The sequence below is a fragment of the Mercenaria mercenaria genome, chromosome 7 (genome assembly GCF_021730395.1).
Source record: "Mercenaria mercenaria strain notata chromosome 7, MADL_Memer_1, whole genome shotgun sequence".
NCBI lineage: Eukaryota > Metazoa > Mollusca > Bivalvia > Venerida > Veneridae > Mercenaria > Mercenaria mercenaria.
In genome coordinates, this window is record NC_069367.1 from 34,662,579 (window position 1) to 34,680,615 (window position 18,037).

At 34.7% G+C, this 18,037-nt stretch overlaps 1 protein-coding gene across 2 annotated transcripts; it reads left to right on the forward strand.

Annotated features, from left to right (window-relative positions):
* Positions 1–538: 538 nt before the first annotated feature.
* LOC123554442 (uncharacterized) lies at positions 539–10,279 on the forward strand. 2 transcript variants are annotated; one of them, XM_045344593.2, is made up of 9 exons: positions 539–686; positions 5,312–5,441; positions 6,622–6,788; positions 7,061–7,175; positions 7,762–7,843; positions 8,279–8,446; positions 8,755–8,882; positions 9,309–9,375; positions 9,683–10,279. In XM_045344593.2, exons 2-9 carry the CDS (start codon positions 5,319–5,321, stop codon positions 10,117–10,119), a joined length of 1,287 nt encoding a protein of 428 aa, XP_045200528.2. In that variant the 5' UTR covers positions 539–686; positions 5,312–5,318; the 3' UTR covers positions 10,120–10,279. The 2 variants fall into 2 exon arrangements, with proteins under 2 accessions (XP_045200528.2, XP_045200529.2); XM_045344594.2 differs by lacking the exon at positions 539–686 and adding an exon at positions 2,799–3,016.
* Positions 10,280–18,037: the final 7,758 nt, after the last annotated feature.

Here is an 18,037-nt window from a genome sequence, read left to right on the forward strand (position 1 = left end):
TCAAGTTATAACAGATAAATAAGTAAGTGCCCGTTTAGTGAAATGTTGACAAAACAGAACACGTATGCATGAATGTTATAAATTAGCGATGCCTTGTAATAAAGTGTTTTCAAAAGTCTACCCTTATATTTTTATAAGAACATGATAATTGTTTGGCAAGACTCACGACCATCATAGTGACCACTAGTTTAGTTGAGAAAAAGTCATTAATAGGATATATAGAGCTGTTGCTGCCCCGTTTCATGTGCATGTGCCAAAGTCAGTGACCGAGACAGTGACCTTGACCGACTTAGATAAATGTAGGTTACCTTCATTCTAAATATAGAACGTCCATGACGAAACACACCACGGCCTAGTGCTGATATACGTTTTTGGGTTTCTAGGGTATCCCTTTTACACGCGATACATGTCACTAATAGCAACTGTTAGATTGGCGTTAGTTATTGAGGTTTAAATAGCGCGCTTAAACAATAAACGCTTAACCGAGCATAAAGAAGTATATGTAAAGTCTAAATATAAACACGTTAAACTTTTAAACACCTATCTGAATCATACTAAAATTTGTTGTTGTTTTATTCACTCTGCTAATGGATATATTTCTATAAATTAAATCTAATATATTCTCTACGTATCGATTATTGACAAGCTGAAGAATATAGTGGGGATTCCAAGACATATATATCCATGTAAGTAGGTCATACTACTATACTCCGCGTAAAAGTTAAAGGGTAAATATAAAAATAATTTAAAGACTTATTTGAATCACACAAAATTTTGTTTATTTTATTCACCCTGCTTATGGATTTATCTCTATAAATATATATTGATATTTAATACGTAATATATTTTCTACGTATCGATTATTGACAAGCTGAAGTATATAGTGGTGATTCCAAGACATATATATCCATGTAAGTAAGTCATACTACTATACCCCACGTAAAAGTTAAAGGGTAAATATAAAAATAATTTTAAAAGAATCAGGGACTACTTGGGTGATGTTATCTCCCTTGGCACCGCTTCTTGAAAGCTCCGAGCCATAGACCGATTAGACGGACTTAAAATGAAGTCAGATTATTAAATAACCATTGACTCTTTGTTCGTTTTATGTCGTTTCAAGGGACTTGATGGTTGACCTCCTGCGCAACCATGTGTACCCTTTCGGGCAAGAGGAGGGCTAGAGAAGGTAGGAGGATGCAGTGAGGAGTACCTCCTATATATTGCGGCATGATGAGAAATTTCTCATTTCTCGCCCTCCTCATGCCCGATAGGTGTACTAAACGAAGTCAGATTATTAAAACGCGGGCTTTGCCATCATAACCAATGACTCTTTGTACGTGTTATATCGTTTCAGGGGACTGATGGTTGACCTCCTGCACAGCCATGTGTACTCTTTCGGGCACGAGAAGGGCTAGAGAATGTAGGAGGATGCAGTGAGGAGTACCTCCTCTATATATTCTGGCAATTTTGGAGAAATTTCTCATTTCTCACCCTCCTCATGCCCGATAGGTGTACTAAATTGGTCAAGGTCACGGTTAATGTCAAGGTTACTTGGCACATGCACATGAAACGAGGGAAGCTACATCGCTATATACACTATTGTTATTTAAGAATAGATACCGTTCAGTAAGGATCACTTCTACTAAGTACAAATGTACCTTCGACAAAGAGGATTAATCTCATTCTGCGCACCGAGTATTTGCTATCTTTAATATACAGCGACGGATAACATTACTGTAAACAAAGGGCCGGCTGAAATGACGTAAATCGATATGCAAACATTAATTCGCACCTACTGGATGAACGCACGCTTTGAGTGTGTAATATACTGACTAAAGGTTAGGGGTTAGGTATAACCGAAGATTTTAGTATACATTCAATGCGTGTGTAAGTTCAACGTCGGAAAATGAATGCCTTCTTTCACCGATAACTGTATGTTATTTTAATCTGCAAAAACTCAACAAATGATGTAAATATACGTTTGAACACAATGTATCTTAATACGCTTTCTGTGACGTCATCTACGATGTAATACTAGTAAATTACCGGGCAGAAGACACTGGAGAGTCAATGGTCAATTGCGTAGGGGTGATTATTTTCAGATGAATGTGAAGTAGTTATTTGTGAAAATAATTGTGGTTTTTGATACTTGCATCAGAGTACTTTGTTTTGCTTGAAATCTTGCTATGAAGAATTTCCAACATATATAACAACATAATATCGGGTTTCATACAGTTATCGGTTTGACTTCAAAAGAAGAAATTGTTAGCGTGAAAGGTACTTCACGGATACCAAGCGATAAGTTATTTTTAAGCAGCGCTTGGCGACGGCAGCAATGAAAACTATATCGGTATTAATTCCAACAGTAGCGTTCAGAAGCAATGATAAAGAGATGGCTTGTGAGACAACTGAGCAAACAATAGCATCTCGCTTCATGTGAAAACAAATGGAGCTAACTAAAACTGCATTTCAATAAACTTTGACAGTCTATCTTATGAATCTTTATGTACAACAGATATGCATTTTTTAAATGTTAATAATTTTATGTCTGTCACTATATAAGTCAAAGGTATAATGCAAACACTTTTAACAGACTTGGAATATAACCGAGAACGGTATTAAGTCATTGAATGGAAGCCCTGATTTCTGAAATCCTCTTTTAAAAATTCCAGGAGATTGATTTCGATATACCAAGAAGCGATTCCTCGCACAATGTTTTACTTAGTGGTTTTGCTCTGACAGAAATTGGGAAATTGTTAGTGTGTTTCCATCAGAGTAAGAGCTTTTCTTCGTATTGTCCAAGAAATCAGCGTTTGGAAATTGCAATATTTCCGTCTACCACATACAATTAAAATAGCGAAATTATCGAAAGAATGACAATATGAGTCGAGTCATTTTTCGGTCATCGATATGAATGAAAGTGTATCTAGCGGCTATTAGTCGATCTATTTGAAACATATGAACCATGTTACCAGTGACAATTATGCAGTCATATAATTAGATCAATTGAACAAAGGTAAGGAGTATTTCTAACTAACGAAGCGGTCACTTATTTCTGAATTCACATTTGCATGTCTTGAAATATGAGTGTATTTGTTCGTTGTAATATTGCTAAATGTATAATAGCTTACTTCACAAAATGTTAAATTCAAAATAAGTTTTTGAGCTTCGTGTTGTTGGCAGATCTTATTCTTTAAAAATTTAAAGAAATTGTAGATGCGCATATGATTATAGGAAAGTTTTAGAAACGGAACAGTAACTAGTTTCATAAAGAGGGCAAATACATTTTTAAAAAGTATAATTCAGTCTGTATGCAGTTAAACGCTTTATATTAGCGTTAACTTACACTTCTGACATGCTAAATGATAACGTAGATGTAACAAACACAGTCGTTTCAGGCCAAAATATGTTTGCATCAAGTTTTTTTTTATATTTTCATTTCGTCAAAGATAAATTGTCAAGATATGTCCTGGTATAGTTAATATGATTTTTAAGATTGCTTTCGCAAAGATATCTGAAATTGCATCATATATCTTTACTGTCAAATCGTTAAATCACCTATTTTAAAACCCAACAATTCACTTTGTTTCCTTAACGAAGGAGGAAGTTAATTTATGTGAATCAGTATTGGGTCAAATATCAGGAAGTACATTTGTATTGCGCAGTTGTCGGATTTTTATGCTGTGGGATTTCGCCTTTTACATTACGTTACACGTTGTAAGTGGTTTAAATATGCACTGAGATACTTTCAGAAAAGACTTAAACGAAATATTGAAAGTACAAGAACATTTTTAAATTTTTAACATGTCATTTCAGTGCACAACGTGTTTGCCTGTATTTTATAAATACGTATTACTACGTACCCTGGCAGTACAGAGTTTACAAAGCCTGACTCGTACCCTATATCAAATATGTGAGATGATAATGGGTACTTGGCATGCCATACTATCACTCTAGTGCTTATTAGAGAAACGGATCATATATTTGTAAACAAATGATGGCCAAAATGAAATTATCTAATTCAAATGATGCCATTTTACTTTTTATTTTATTTTCCGTTTTTGGCTTCCACATATATTTTTCAAGGTGCTTTCGTTTCGGTTTCATTGTATACAAATGTATGTGGAATGCGGCGAGTTTATAACCGAAATTCTGGTTACATAACATTTTCTATGTCTTTTATTTTTTCCCTGGTCCGAGAACTATCTTTTACGATTTTGTTTTTTTAAAGGGTCAGAGAATACTTTGGAACACCGATGTGGTCCAAACGGGGAAAGGCCCACTTTTTCTCACAATTTTGCTATATGTCTTTATAAATGGGTCCAAAAAATATTAAAGATATCATGCAATCCAAAATTAAAATTGTGGTATCCCCCCAGCTTTAAATCTCTTTTGGGGGATCCCCTTAAATTCCCCTTCGGGGGGGCGATTTGGCTATTAAAAGGGAAAAGGGTCACACAAATTTATATAACATAATTTCTTATTTTCTTTTTATTAGAAAAAGTTTTCCTACAATCTTAATCCAGAAATTTTAGCCACTAGATCTAGTAGTGACTTTGGATAGATTCGTTTCCTGTTTGGTTACTTTGTGAAATGACCTTAATGCAGTTTTTTGTTTGGAGATCCTTTGGTTTTGTGTATAACTGAAATGTCCTTTAATGCCATCTTACTTAGTAAGATCACTTGCAAAACATTGGCATTTTCTGTTGAAAACCCATAAAAATCTAAAATTCTAAAGTTAACTCAGTATGATTATTTTCATCGTTAGATCAGCCCATTTAGCTAAGTAGGCAGAGGGCAGATCTACGGAACGTGGGGTCATGAGTTCGATATCCAGGCGAGGCGTATTATTTTCATGACAATTGATAAATGTTTTAGACATCAATTGCTGATTTATGTGGGGAAATGGCGAACAGCTTAATACTGGTATACAGAATCCAGGAGTACCGTTAAATAACTGCAATAATTTTTAAAATCCTGGCATACCCTCAAACAAAACAAATAAATCCATAACTTTGACCTTTAAATTCTACGCGTCGAAGTATAAACACAAGCCTATCCATTTCTCGGTATATAAACCGCTAGCGGATAGTTTCTATTATTCGCCTCATGCGTACAGTTGTGGTATGATAAAGCTTTTCCCACGATAGATAGATTTCCTCCATTCTTGAAGAGCATAGAGCATGCGGATGTATATTATAGATACTTAGTCATTGAAGCATACATTAAATTTATTTACGGCTGATATAAGTGGGAAAAACCTAGACCAGGGGACATATGGTTATATAAACTTATCACACATTTATTACAGTGTAAATATGCGAGTGCTACAACAAACACACAATATTAAGGACGCTGACAGTCCGAAGGGCGGGCAAACATGTTTTGGGTGTTTACCACCTATCCGTGTCTTCAGAAGAGACCGACGTTTGCACAAGGAGGTAATAAAATTTATATATGTTTTTTTATTGATTGTTTCTATTCGATATAAGAGACATAAAGTTTGGTTATCATGATTCTTGTTTAAGAGTTTATCTCATAAAAACTATTAAATTGTTGTCATATACTAACGCGATTAGCACATTTCAAGCTTAAGTTTAGTAAGAGTGACAGGAGCTATCTTTCAAGTGGTGGTGAACAACAAAGGGGATCAGATATGTATTAGTTAATTTTTGAAATTTGATTTCAAAATTAATTATGTCTTGAAAACTTAAAAAATACTTTTTTTTGTTTGAATGGAAGGCAGATTAGAACACAAAGGCTTTGAGGTGCTTAAATACATTTTACGCCCAAGAAATCGATTCAGATTATTTTCTGTTCAAAACCCAGATTTCCCATGACAATAGAATGTCGATCAAATTTGTGATAGCCTTGTGTCAAGAGAAAGACGCAAACTAGAAGTATGTCAAGTATGTCAGTATAATTTTCATGAATAAACACAAAAGAGGAAACACACAACAATATTCATGAATTTTAAGGAGTGTTATTATAATGAAAGAAGGTTCAATTTAATTAATTTCCTTACGGACCTAATTGTTATATCGGACTTCAAACTATAAGTGTTAAAAAATTATCTATCAATGCCATGTGTCTGAGAATATACGTTCAGCTTGTATATTTATAGGTTTATATAATGTATGCAAGTAATTAATCGATATAAATTTATTTTTAAATTCTTGGTTTTCCTTTCTTCATCATTTTTCTATTATCAATATTAGGTATGTATTCGTTAAAAGACGGTAGGTAACAAGAACAATCTCCTGTGAGTCAAAGGCGATGGGCATTTATTACACGAATCCCATCCCTGAAAAGAACAGCAAAGTCCCAACACATCTCACTTTCCTACAAAATATACAACTGGGTCAATTACGAGTAATGTTATGCCTTATATATACTCATTCATTAGTTTATAGTTTTATAGCACACATTCAGCTACAGTTGTATGGGTTGTTTTTAATGTGTTCGTCTTTCAAATTAAATTTACTTATATGTATGTTGTAGATACATTTTTACAGAAAATGAATATTTGGTCTTAGTTACTTTTTCTGTAGATCAGTAATTGATAGTTTAATTAATTCATACTAAGTGTAACATACCTATCCATGTACCTTTACTTTAAAGGCACCAGATGAAGAAACACGCATTGTGATACTGCATGAAAATATAAAGGAGGAATTCGAGGCAACATTACGGACATACGAAAGAAGACAAAAGGATGGCAGCAGATACTACAGACATTTTCTCATTGACATTTTAGAAAATGGTCCAGCAGGACTGATGAGAATAGAGTAGGTTCCACATTAATACTGTTTAACGAGTGCATAACTTGAGGTAACTGATAGACTACTGTTATTTTAAATGAAGGAAAAAGCAAGGAATTCACAAAAGGGAACAATGGATAAAGTGTGACTGTTCCCTCTCACACTGTAAGGGGAGACAAAACAAGTCAAAGTTCAGGCAAATACGAATCAGGTTCCTCATTTTATATTTCGGTAGAATATTTTATACTGTGTTACTGATTCCTTTTTGTTTATTATTGTATTTTCTTTCAATTCTGCAGAGACTATGATGAATTATTGGTTTTGGATGATGATGAGGTTCCAGACAAATCGCACAATGAAGTTCTTGGCTTATTTCGTAATGTCAAGGTCGATGGACAAACCAGATTTGCCTTGGTAGGTTTAACTGATATCTCAGATATCACACACTTTGCACAAACTTGATAGAATTAACAATCAAGTCAACACAGGTAACAGCGGATGATTAATCATTGCAACTTCAAAATCCTACCAACTTTGTCTCGTTCTAATGTATTTAATGTTTAAAAATAACGTTTTGAAAATACTTCAGTATCATTAGGACAAACAATCGGACGGGAAAGGGAGGGTGAGCGCTGTAAAGCGTTTGACATACCCAACTCTCAAAATTGAATGCATGCATGACATTCGGTTTCCTGCTTCCTATTATAACGCCTGTGTAATGCACACCATGTCTGATTATTGCTGCAATGTCGAAAAGTGCATGATATTCGTGCTCGACGGGAAAAACTCACGCTCATATGAGTCTTGGAATTTCTGAATATTTATGAATATCATTGTAAATAACGTATCTGTTTTATTTTTCATTCTTTTTTTATAATCTATTCAAATTTTAATAACCGTTCATAATCTAAGTAATTAGTTTTTACATTTGAAATTGGAGTCATTACAAGATAATTTCTCGATAACGTATATGATGGTGGTAATTACTTTTGAACTTTAGGTCATACGTAGAAAACCGACGCGCAAATGGATTTGGATTGAAACAAGTGCCATTCTTGCTCCAGGATCTCCGCCGATTTCTGGTAAATACTTTCTTTTTACATAACTTAACAACGATCTTCGCCAACATATCTACGATCTGAGATTTGTTCAGAAGTCTAGCATTTAGTAAGTATGCCGTTGATGTAACTAGTCAAAACGGTAACTGCAATCAATTGACGCTGAAGTGTTAAATATTTTCCTAGAAAGATAATTCTTAAAACAAACCGGAGAGGTAGTTATTTTAATAGAGTATCCTGTTATGCAAAGTATAAAAGAAAACCTTTCATCTGAGACACCAAAAAAAGAATGAAATATGTTTAACTTATATAGATATCTTTTATTTTGACACAAATTTATTTGAGAATTTAACACATCATTGTTGTTATTAGAATCCTAGTACAAATTAACATAGATAAAATAATTTTGTACCAAATTCATTTAATTCACGTGTATATGTTGTAGTTGATCATTTTCAGAGGGCCAACCTGTGGTAGAAAAGGCGAAGTTTAAGAAATCAGACAATAAATATGTTGAAATGACAACCAAAAACCGCTACAAAATCCGCGGAACACAGCTTTTCTTAGACATAAAAAATCAACAAGTTACTGCTGATGTTGCATCTGGAACGGTTAACGACAGTACAAGTAAGATAAAATACGTTTACTTTAAACAAAAAAAAGAGAAGAAATAAAGCTATACTACTCATAATAATATTAATCATCCAACAATTAACAAAATAAAATAAATGAAATAATAATAATAATATTACCATACAATTTATAAAAATGACGGTCCAGTTTTATTTATTGCAGTAGAAGAAAGCACCTAACTTGATGAATAATTGAAAGTATCTCACATAATCATTTAATATACGCCTTCGAAAAATCGAATAAGATTCCTCAAATAAGTATCGATTTCTGTACAAACACAGTTATGATTGTCTTCATTTCAGAAATAATTTGTAAGCACGAAAGGTACTGGCAGGACTGTGAGGGACAAGTTTACTTTGATGCAGCACTTTGCGACGAGAGTGGTAAGAACTATATCGGTGTTGGCTCCAAAAATGAGATAATCGTTAAGGTAGGCTCAAATACACTGCACTAAATGTAACGATTACCAACTATCAGAGCTTAAACAAAATAATATAGAAAACAAAGTCAAACGTTATCATTCAAACGGTTTAAACAAAAACAGATATGCATTTTTGTCGACAAACATATGACATCGAGCCGTGCCATGAGAAAACCAACATAGTGGGTTTGCGACCAGCATGGATCCAGACCAGCCTGCGCATCCGCGCAGTCTGGTCAGGATCCATGCTGTTCGCTTTTAAAGCCTATTGGAATTGGAGAAACTGTTAGCGAACAGCATGGATCCTGGCCAGACTGCGCGGATGCGCAGGCTGGTCTGGATCCATGCTGGTCGCAAACTCACTATGTTGGTTTTCCCATGGCACGGCTCATATATCAACATCGTTGACAATGTCTCTGATCATAATCTTTTCAGAATGAACCTGAATGGTTTCAGATGCAGAAGACTGCTAGTGACATAAAATTTAAAGTAAAAGAAAAAGGTGAGTTTTATGCATATGATTAATGATATTTCGTCCATTGTAATACTTTTTAAAACATTTTGCAAACTTCTACTCAGTCTACTTCAGTGTCCATTGAAAAATTGATAGTTTTTATCGATGTTTTGTTGTATAAGAAACCGTACTTTCTTCGTAAAGACAAACAAGATTAATTGAATCTGCACTTCTTTAGATGTGAGGAACATTCCCGTATTATTTTCAATGAATTAAATGCATCAAATTATCCACAATAGGGCTAGTATTGTTACGCAAACATTTTAGTATTTCTTACATTGTTATTGTTGTACAGACTTGTACCTTGGATATAACCGGCAACATGATCAAGTGGATGCCCAGCCGTCTGAATTCTTCTTTGAAGAAATTCCTGGAGACGTTGAACTACCTAAACCAAGAAGCCAATCTCCATCAAGTGACAATGTTTCATCTTCTCGGAGTAGTGCTTCGTCAGACGACGAAGAATCACCAAAGGATAAACTTATTTCAGCTCTTGGCAGTTGCCACATCTCCGCCAGTGGCATGCATCTTAAAAGAGCGCATGAAAAGAATGACACTAAAAGTCAGCTCATATGTTCGTCATTCAATTTCAGCGACAGTGTATCTAGTGGTTATCTGTCGATACATTTAGAGCAGATGGACCCTCTTTCTGTTGACAATTATGCAGCCAGGTCACTTGATAAACTGGACACAATTAAAGTATATGCGAAGCGCAAAGAAACGACTGTTTAATTTAGCGTTTGCGATACATGTGTGCATTATGAAATATATTTTTATAAGAATGTGTATTATTAAATGCAAGATATGGTATTTTTATTCTAAACAATGATTCTACTGATATCTGTATTAATTATTTGATGTAAAGAAATGCAAAATAAAATCGAGATACTTATACGATGCTAGTTATTTTTTCAACGTTTGCTGAGAATCGCTTCAAGAGATTGTTTCGTACATTCAATTAAATTATACCCGTTTATGTACACATTCGAATGAATTGTAGATGCGTAAATGAAACAGATTATAACTAAGAACAGGACACCAAATATGACACAAGCTTACGATCATTATTAAAATCAGCAACAGTAGGAAAATATTTAACCTGTTAATATTGTGTTCTAGTAAAACTTTGGCCGCAGTGACGAGATCTGATCTAGCTCTTAAAAATAAATGCCGAATGACAAATACCATGACTATGTATAAAAAAAAGACAATTCAGCATTTATATTTAAACATGTTTGCTTCAGGCTGGAAATATTATATTAATAGCGGATTTTCATTTTCGTTTCATATTAAGATAAGATTTATATCTGCATTGATTTGTATCTAAATTGGTCTTGGTAACTATGGTAATGAGAACAACTTTGACAAAAGGATCTGATATTGCAATGTATATCTTTATATGTTTTGAAAATAATGTGAATTTTCAGAAAACAAACAACTCATTTGGTTTCCTGACACACAAGGAAGTGTTTGTGGACAAAGTACTTAAAGTACAATATCAATGCTCAAAGATTATTGAGCAGTATTTGAATTATTCGGTGACACAGCAGAATTAATAACTAAAACGTTAACAGTGAAGGTGCTAAACCTGGCCACTAAGAACTCTACGGGAGTCACTGGTATTGCCTTAAAATGCTATATAACTTCCTAGAGTCGTTAAATTCAACGTCTTATAAATAAGAATAACATTTCTAACGCTCAATAAATGAACGAATGATTTTGGTTTTACAGCGAATCGGCACAGGTAGCGCCCAGAGTTACATATACATTACTTAAAATATTTGCTATAATTTGTCATCTACATTAGCCTGTTGCCTTTTCCATTCGAATGACCTAGAGTGAAACAATATGTAAAACATGAGCATTTATTAGCTCACCTGTCACAAAGTGACAAGGTGAGTTTATGTGATCGCGCAGCGTCCGTCGTCCGTCCGTGCGTCCGTGTGTGCGTAAACGTTTGCTTTTGACCACTCTAGAGGTCACATTTTGCATGGAGTCTTTATGGAAATTTATCAGAATGTTCATCTTAATGATATCTAGGTCAAGTTTGAAACTGGGTCACGTGCGGTCAAAAACTAGGTCAGTAGGTCTAAAAATAGAAAAACCTTGTGACCTCTCTAGAGGCCATATTTTTCATAAGATCTTCATGAAAATTGGTCAGAATGTTCACCTTGATGATATCTAGATCAAGTTTGAAACTGGGTTACGTGCCGTCAAAAACTAGGTCAGTAGGTTAAATAATAGAAAAACCTTGTGACCTCTCTAGAGACCATACTTTTCATGGGATCTGTATGAAAGTTGGTCTGAATGTTTATCATGATGATATCTAGGTTAAGTTTGAAACAGGGTCACGTGCGGTCAAAAACTAGGTCAGTAGGTCTAAAAATAGAAAAACATTGTCACCACTCTAGAGGCCATAATTGTGAATGGATTTTCTTAAAAATTGGTCAGAATGTTCACCTTGATGATATCTAGGTCAAGTTTGAAAGTGGGTCACGTGCCATTAATAACTAAGTCAGTAGGTCAAATAATAAAAAAACCCTTGTGACCTCTCTATAGGCCATATTTTTCACGGGATCTGTAGGAAAGTTGGTCTGAATGTTCATCTTGATGATATCTAGGTAAAGTTTGAAACTGGGTCAACTGCGATTAAAAGCTAGGTCAATAGATCTAAAAATAGAAAAACCTTCTGACCACTCTAGAGGCTCTCTACTTTTGAATGGATCTTCATGAAAATTGGTCAGAATGTTCACCGTGATGATATCTAGGTTAAATACGAAATTGGGTCACGTGCCGTCAATAACTAGGTCAGTAAGTCAAATAATAAAAAACCTTGTGACCTCTCTAGAGGCCATGGTTTTCAATGGATCTTCATGAAAATTGGTCAGAATTTTTATCTTGATGATATCTAGGTCAGGTTCAAAACTGGGTCACATGAGCTCAAACACTAGGTCACTATGTCAAATAATAGAAAAACCATGTCATACTCAGTTCAAAACTGGGTCATGTTGGGACAGGGGAGCGATTCAGGACCATCATGGTCCTCTTGTTTTCCTTGACGACCTAGTGGGGACAGACTAGGTATGTGATCATCTTTTCTTTTCCCGTCGGAAGAGCTACACGTGCGCAAGTTGACATCATAATGGATGAGCGATTTTTAATTTACAATATCATTGAAAATGTTGTTATAATATTAAAGATAGCCAAGAAAACAGACCTAACATGTCTGCTGTTTTCCCAATCCACGGGACTGCAATCTTCGGGACTGCGTAGATAGCGCTATGTTTTCCAGTCCACATTGTTGGGAACTGCTTGTTTTACACAGGCAGTCATACAAGATTCTTATATTTTTGAACAGGAAGAAAATATTCATACTTATGTAGATTTTCTACTTACTGTTTAAAATGCCAATGTTACTTCAATTTTAATTGTTTTGAGCAATGGTAATACTTCATTACGTAGAAGAAAATACTATAAACAGGAAAAAATTAACGTCAACAAGTGGCAGAAAGGGGAAAAAAACAGTTAAAGTTTCAGGAAAGTTACGTTGCCGTACTTACGAACAGAACAGGCAAATAAAACTGTTTGACATTGAAAGATCAGTTTCAAGTTTCAACATATTTACTTTAGAGGATGCAATCTTTATGTGTGCCTGAGTGTTTCTGTTCTTTGTACTGTAGTTACCCTTCTTACATGAAAACTGTAAAAAAAGTAATAATGCCGAATTGTATTGTAGTTATGTCTCCCCCCCCCCTCTGGGGGAGACATATTGTTTTTTCCCTGTCCGTCCGTCCGTTCTTCTGTCCGTCCTTCCGTCCGTCCGTCCTTCCGCCCGTCCGTCCGTCCGTACGTCACACTTCATTTCCGGGCAATAACTGGAGAACCATTTGACCTAGAACCTTCAAACTTCATAGGGTTGTAGGGCTGCTGGAGTAGACGACCCCTATTGTTTTTGGGGTTACTCCGTCAAAGGTCAAGGTCACAGGGGCCTGAACATTGAAAACCATTTCCGATCAATAACTAGAGAACCACTTGATCCAGAATGTTGAAACTTCATAGGATGATTGGTAGATGATCCCTATTGATTTTGAGGTTACTCCGTCAAAGGTCAAGGTCACAGGGGCCTGAACATTGAAAACCATTTCCGACCAATAACTAGAGAACCACTTGACCCAGAATGTTGAAACTTAATAGGATGATTGATCATGCATAGTAGATGACCCCTAACGATTTTGGGGTCACTCTGTTAAAGGTCAAGGTCACAGGGGCCTTAAGATGGAAAACCATTTCTAATCAATAACTTGAGAACCTCTCGACCCAGAATGTTGAAACTTCATAGGATGATTGGTCATGCAGAGTAAATGACCCCTATTGTTTTTGGGGTCTCTCCGTTAAAGGTCAAGGTCACAGGGACCTGAACATAAAAACCGTTTCCGGTCAGTAACTTGAGAGCCACTTGATCCAGTGTTTTAAACTTCATAGGATGATTGAACATGCAGAGTAGATGACCCCTATTGATTTTGGGGTCAGTCTATTAAAGGTCAAGGTCACAGTGGCCTGTTCATGTAAAATCATTTTTTGGAAATAACTTGAGAACCACTTGACCTACAATGTTGAAACTTAATAGGATGATTGGACATGCAGAGTAGATGATCCCTATTTATTTTGAGGTCACTTGATCAAAGGTCAAGGTCACAGGAGCCTGAACAGTAACTCGAGAACCACTAGGCCAAGAGTGTTGAAATTTAGCGGGATGACTGGACATGTCAAGTAGATGATCCCTATTGCAGCCAACCATCAGTGTCTCTTTGACTTTCGCTCCTGAACCCTATTGACTTCTTGCCTATAGGACTTTGCATTGGGGGAGACATGCGCTTTTTTACAAAAGCATTTCTAGTTTATTTTATTTTTAGTGAGAAAACTTATCATTTCGTTATTTTATTTTTCGATGTATTTATATAGAGTTACAAAATGATTACTTTTTTAATCTAAGACATTATCATTGATTGTAGCCGTTGGTCATCTAAGTAGCTTAGTAATACATTTGCGCAACATCTGAGAAAGACACTAGAAGCATAGGCCCATTTGACACTTACATAAATACTTTGAAATGCCTGCTTTCACTGAATTGAGAATGTATTAAGCAAAACAGTAGAACAATTATTGCAAGCGTGGCAAATTTGTATGAATCCTTTAAAACATTCTTCCTGTAATTTGGACCGGATTATTTATTCACTAAACTGAAACTTGATTTACAAGTACTTTCATATTTTCGTCAGAAATTTATTTGCTTTTTAACCTGTAATGGTCGTCCCCTAGTGAATCAATTTAAAGTACATATAACTTAGGGAATGCATCATCTGACTCCTACAGTGTATGTTTAATAATCACACGGCTTAAATGGTTGTATTTTAGATAGATAGAGTAACAAACCAGGAAGACGGAAGTGATTGTAATAACGATTGAGAAATGTCCTTGATCATTTATTGTCTCATGAATGTACAAGTTTACAACTTATAATATTGTATCGCTTTTATTGTCATTTCACAGGAGCGGAAATCAGTTTTATCATAAGTAAATATATGTCTTTTATAATTTGAACATCTTCAAATGTTGACAAACGTGTCCCTAATTTGAAATATGTTCTACCAGTATTGTTTTATTACAATATATATCTGACTTTTCGTCGGAGGGGGTAGGTGGGGGGGGGGGGGGGGGTACCTGAAACTACATAGTTACATTTTTATTTCCTTACTGCATTTTTCGAAAACAATATTTTATTTTCTAATCTTCCTAAATCGCAGTAAACTTGCCAACAATGATATCATAGCACATGACTGAAATCTCATGTTACATGGTATACTATTAACCTCTTGCGAATGGGATAAGTTTAAAATTGGTGATAGTGTATTCTTTCTCATCATTAAGATGATATATATATCGTAGTGGAAATTACATAACGTAATGGGTTCCTATTTTGAAATGGCGTAATACTTGTCAGTTATGGGTAATTGCATAATAATGGTACGGATATTGTTTGACCTTTATTTTATTCAACTAGTTTCTTTAAGTTGTTAACCCTTACACCGCTAAATTTCTATAATGAACTTGTCCATTGTTTCAACTTGGACAATACTATTAACTGTTAAAATGAGCTTATGAATACATGAATTCTGAAACAAACAGTACAAGCTTATTTCAAATGAAGTGGGCAAAAATCATCTCTCCTCAATCGAAAAATGTAAAGTTGCTAACATGTACTAGCTCTAAAAGCTAAAAACTACGGTATCAAGTTCTTTAATGTTATCAGATTCAAGAGTTTCCTTATCGTTGTCTTTTAAACGCGAGTGTACGTTTTTCAATAATAAACATGCATATATCTTCAGGTGTGAAAATGGTTTGGAAAAGATGACTGTTTTCATTTCGCCTTTTATTAGTTGTTTATATATAGTCTCATCCGACATTTCAAAATGTGTGTGTGCGTGCGCGTGCGTGCGTGTGCGTGCGTGCGTGTGTGTGTGTGTGTGTGTGTGTGTGTGTGTGTGTGTGTGTGTTTGGGGGGGAGGGAATGTTTTATCACAACATTTGCTATGACACTGTCACTGTCTTTTAGCCAAACAAATTTTTCTTGAATTCTCAAACCTTGCAATAAAACTCCGATTTTTGAGCTCGTGTCGATCACTGTACATAATGACACATTATTTTTCTCCAAAATCTGAACGGCCCTAATTTTAGATTGATCTAAATTACAATGTTATGTATACTGCAAACAGCGTCGGGCAAGGTATAAACTCTGCTTGTTTAAAAAGTTTCATTATATGTCGTTACAATACTTAGCAAAACCGGCGTAAAGTCAAGATAATCAAGATAAAAAGGATACTCGCAGTGGTTTAAAGGGAAACACAATAAACAATTTTGCTTAATAATCAAGGCACAGTACTCTGCAAAACACGGTCTCTTTTCTGGGCATGGATTTATCACCAAGAAAAAAAACACGTCCGGCATTTTCCAAGGGCCGAAACCAAAACAAACCTAGCTGAGCCATGTTAATTCTTTACACAGCATCTGTAGGCTGTATAGATGTGTTACATATACACAAACATTTAAAATAAATGTTTTAATGTAAGATATAATATATGTATGTCAACGTCCTCGATTGAAATTAATTTAAAAAAGCGACATTTTATTTTTCTATATGTTTTTCAGGGACTAAATTATGACTTTGAGACAAACACGCGTTATAATACAATACTACTGAACGTCAGTGCAGTCGCGTATCAAGAGAGGAAGAATTTTTTGCATGATTAAAGGAAAAGTAGGTTTAAAAAGTGATATTTAATGGAAATGCAGATGAAAAGATTTCGACTTTTCGTCTTCGACTAACACTGATTCGGTATTCATTTTTTGTGTGTGTCTACGTGGGACCCGTAACAGCATATCCAAAACATTTACCAACAGCGCTTGCTAGCGAGAATGTCCTAGTTTGTACACGTTTTTTTTTTACCTGTTTGTGCATGCCAGAAATAATTTTATGCAAGAATGAACTTTAAAGCCGTACGCAACTGGTTATTAAACAAAAGCCGCTAAAATAGCATCAGAAAAATATATCATCTAAAAAGGAGGTGAGAGTTAATGAAAAGCAATAGTTATTCCTTTAGAGGTAAAATTTAGTTGAGAACAATCTGATTTTAAATATTCAAGCCACATAATGTGTTTGGTCACAAACACAAACTTAAGACCTCAAAAAATATTGCCTCTCAAAAACAATCAAAATTTTTTTCAGCGGTGGTAGCTGACATTATTTGAGAAAGCTACATAACTAACAGCAAAATAACATAACTACGCTGTATTTGAAGTCACCAATACTTGGTACTATATTTACATATTCAACTATATTCATTGAACCTCTTTGACACCTCCTTCGATATATCCGGGATACGTTACAAGTACTGTCTTACCGTTTTATTGGACAGTATTTAAGCACATGTCAAGTTCGAAATATGTATTCAAATATGTGCACAAAGAACTTAAGTAAATGACAAATAAGTAAAATATTCAGGAATAAAACAACTAAGCTGAATATTTTTAATTTATTATACCATTATTTCCAAACTTTACGAGAAATGTTGTTCTTTATGTTATGTGCTTTTTTTTTAGAAAATTTCTCGAAAAAAAAAAGAACTGTTACAAATACTACATATTTTTAATATTTTTAACGGACAAATGTTTTCTTTTTACTGTATAAGTAACTTATATCATATACATCAGAAAGAAACTATGAAAATCATGGGTATCCGTGCGTGTTTTTTTTTTTCTTTAATTTATTAATTTTATTTGAATTTTATTATAATGGGGCACTTTTTCCCTTTTTACAGCCAGAAGAGCTAACAATAGAATTGTATGTTAAGAGCTTCTTCTCATGAAGCACTTGATGGATTTATACTAAATTTGTTAAAGTATCATTCTTAAAAAAGTTCTTAAATGTATTCAAATGGGGGAAGGTGACAGCATTTATCCCTTTAAGGGGTTACTAATCAATATATAGAGATATATTTGAATGACCGCTTGGGAGTATATTCGTTATATCCTTGTAAGGTACACCCTTAAATCTGACCTAAACGCAGTTGTTAATATGATATTCAACGTAAAT

Excerpts from the sequence above, each read along its gene's own strand:
- LOC123554442 (XM_045344593.2), top strand. The coding sequence starts at position 5,319 with ATGCGAGTGCTACAACAAACACACAATATTAAGGACGCTGACAGTCCG. Across the intron at positions 5,442-6,621 it reads ACCGACGTTTGCACAAGGAG|GCACCAGATGAAGAAACACG; the intron begins GTAATAAAATTT and ends TTTACTTTAAAG. Across the intron at positions 8,883-9,308 it reads AAAATGAGATAATCGTTAAG|AATGAACCTGAATGGTTTCA; the intron begins GTAGGCTCAAAT and ends TAATCTTTTCAG.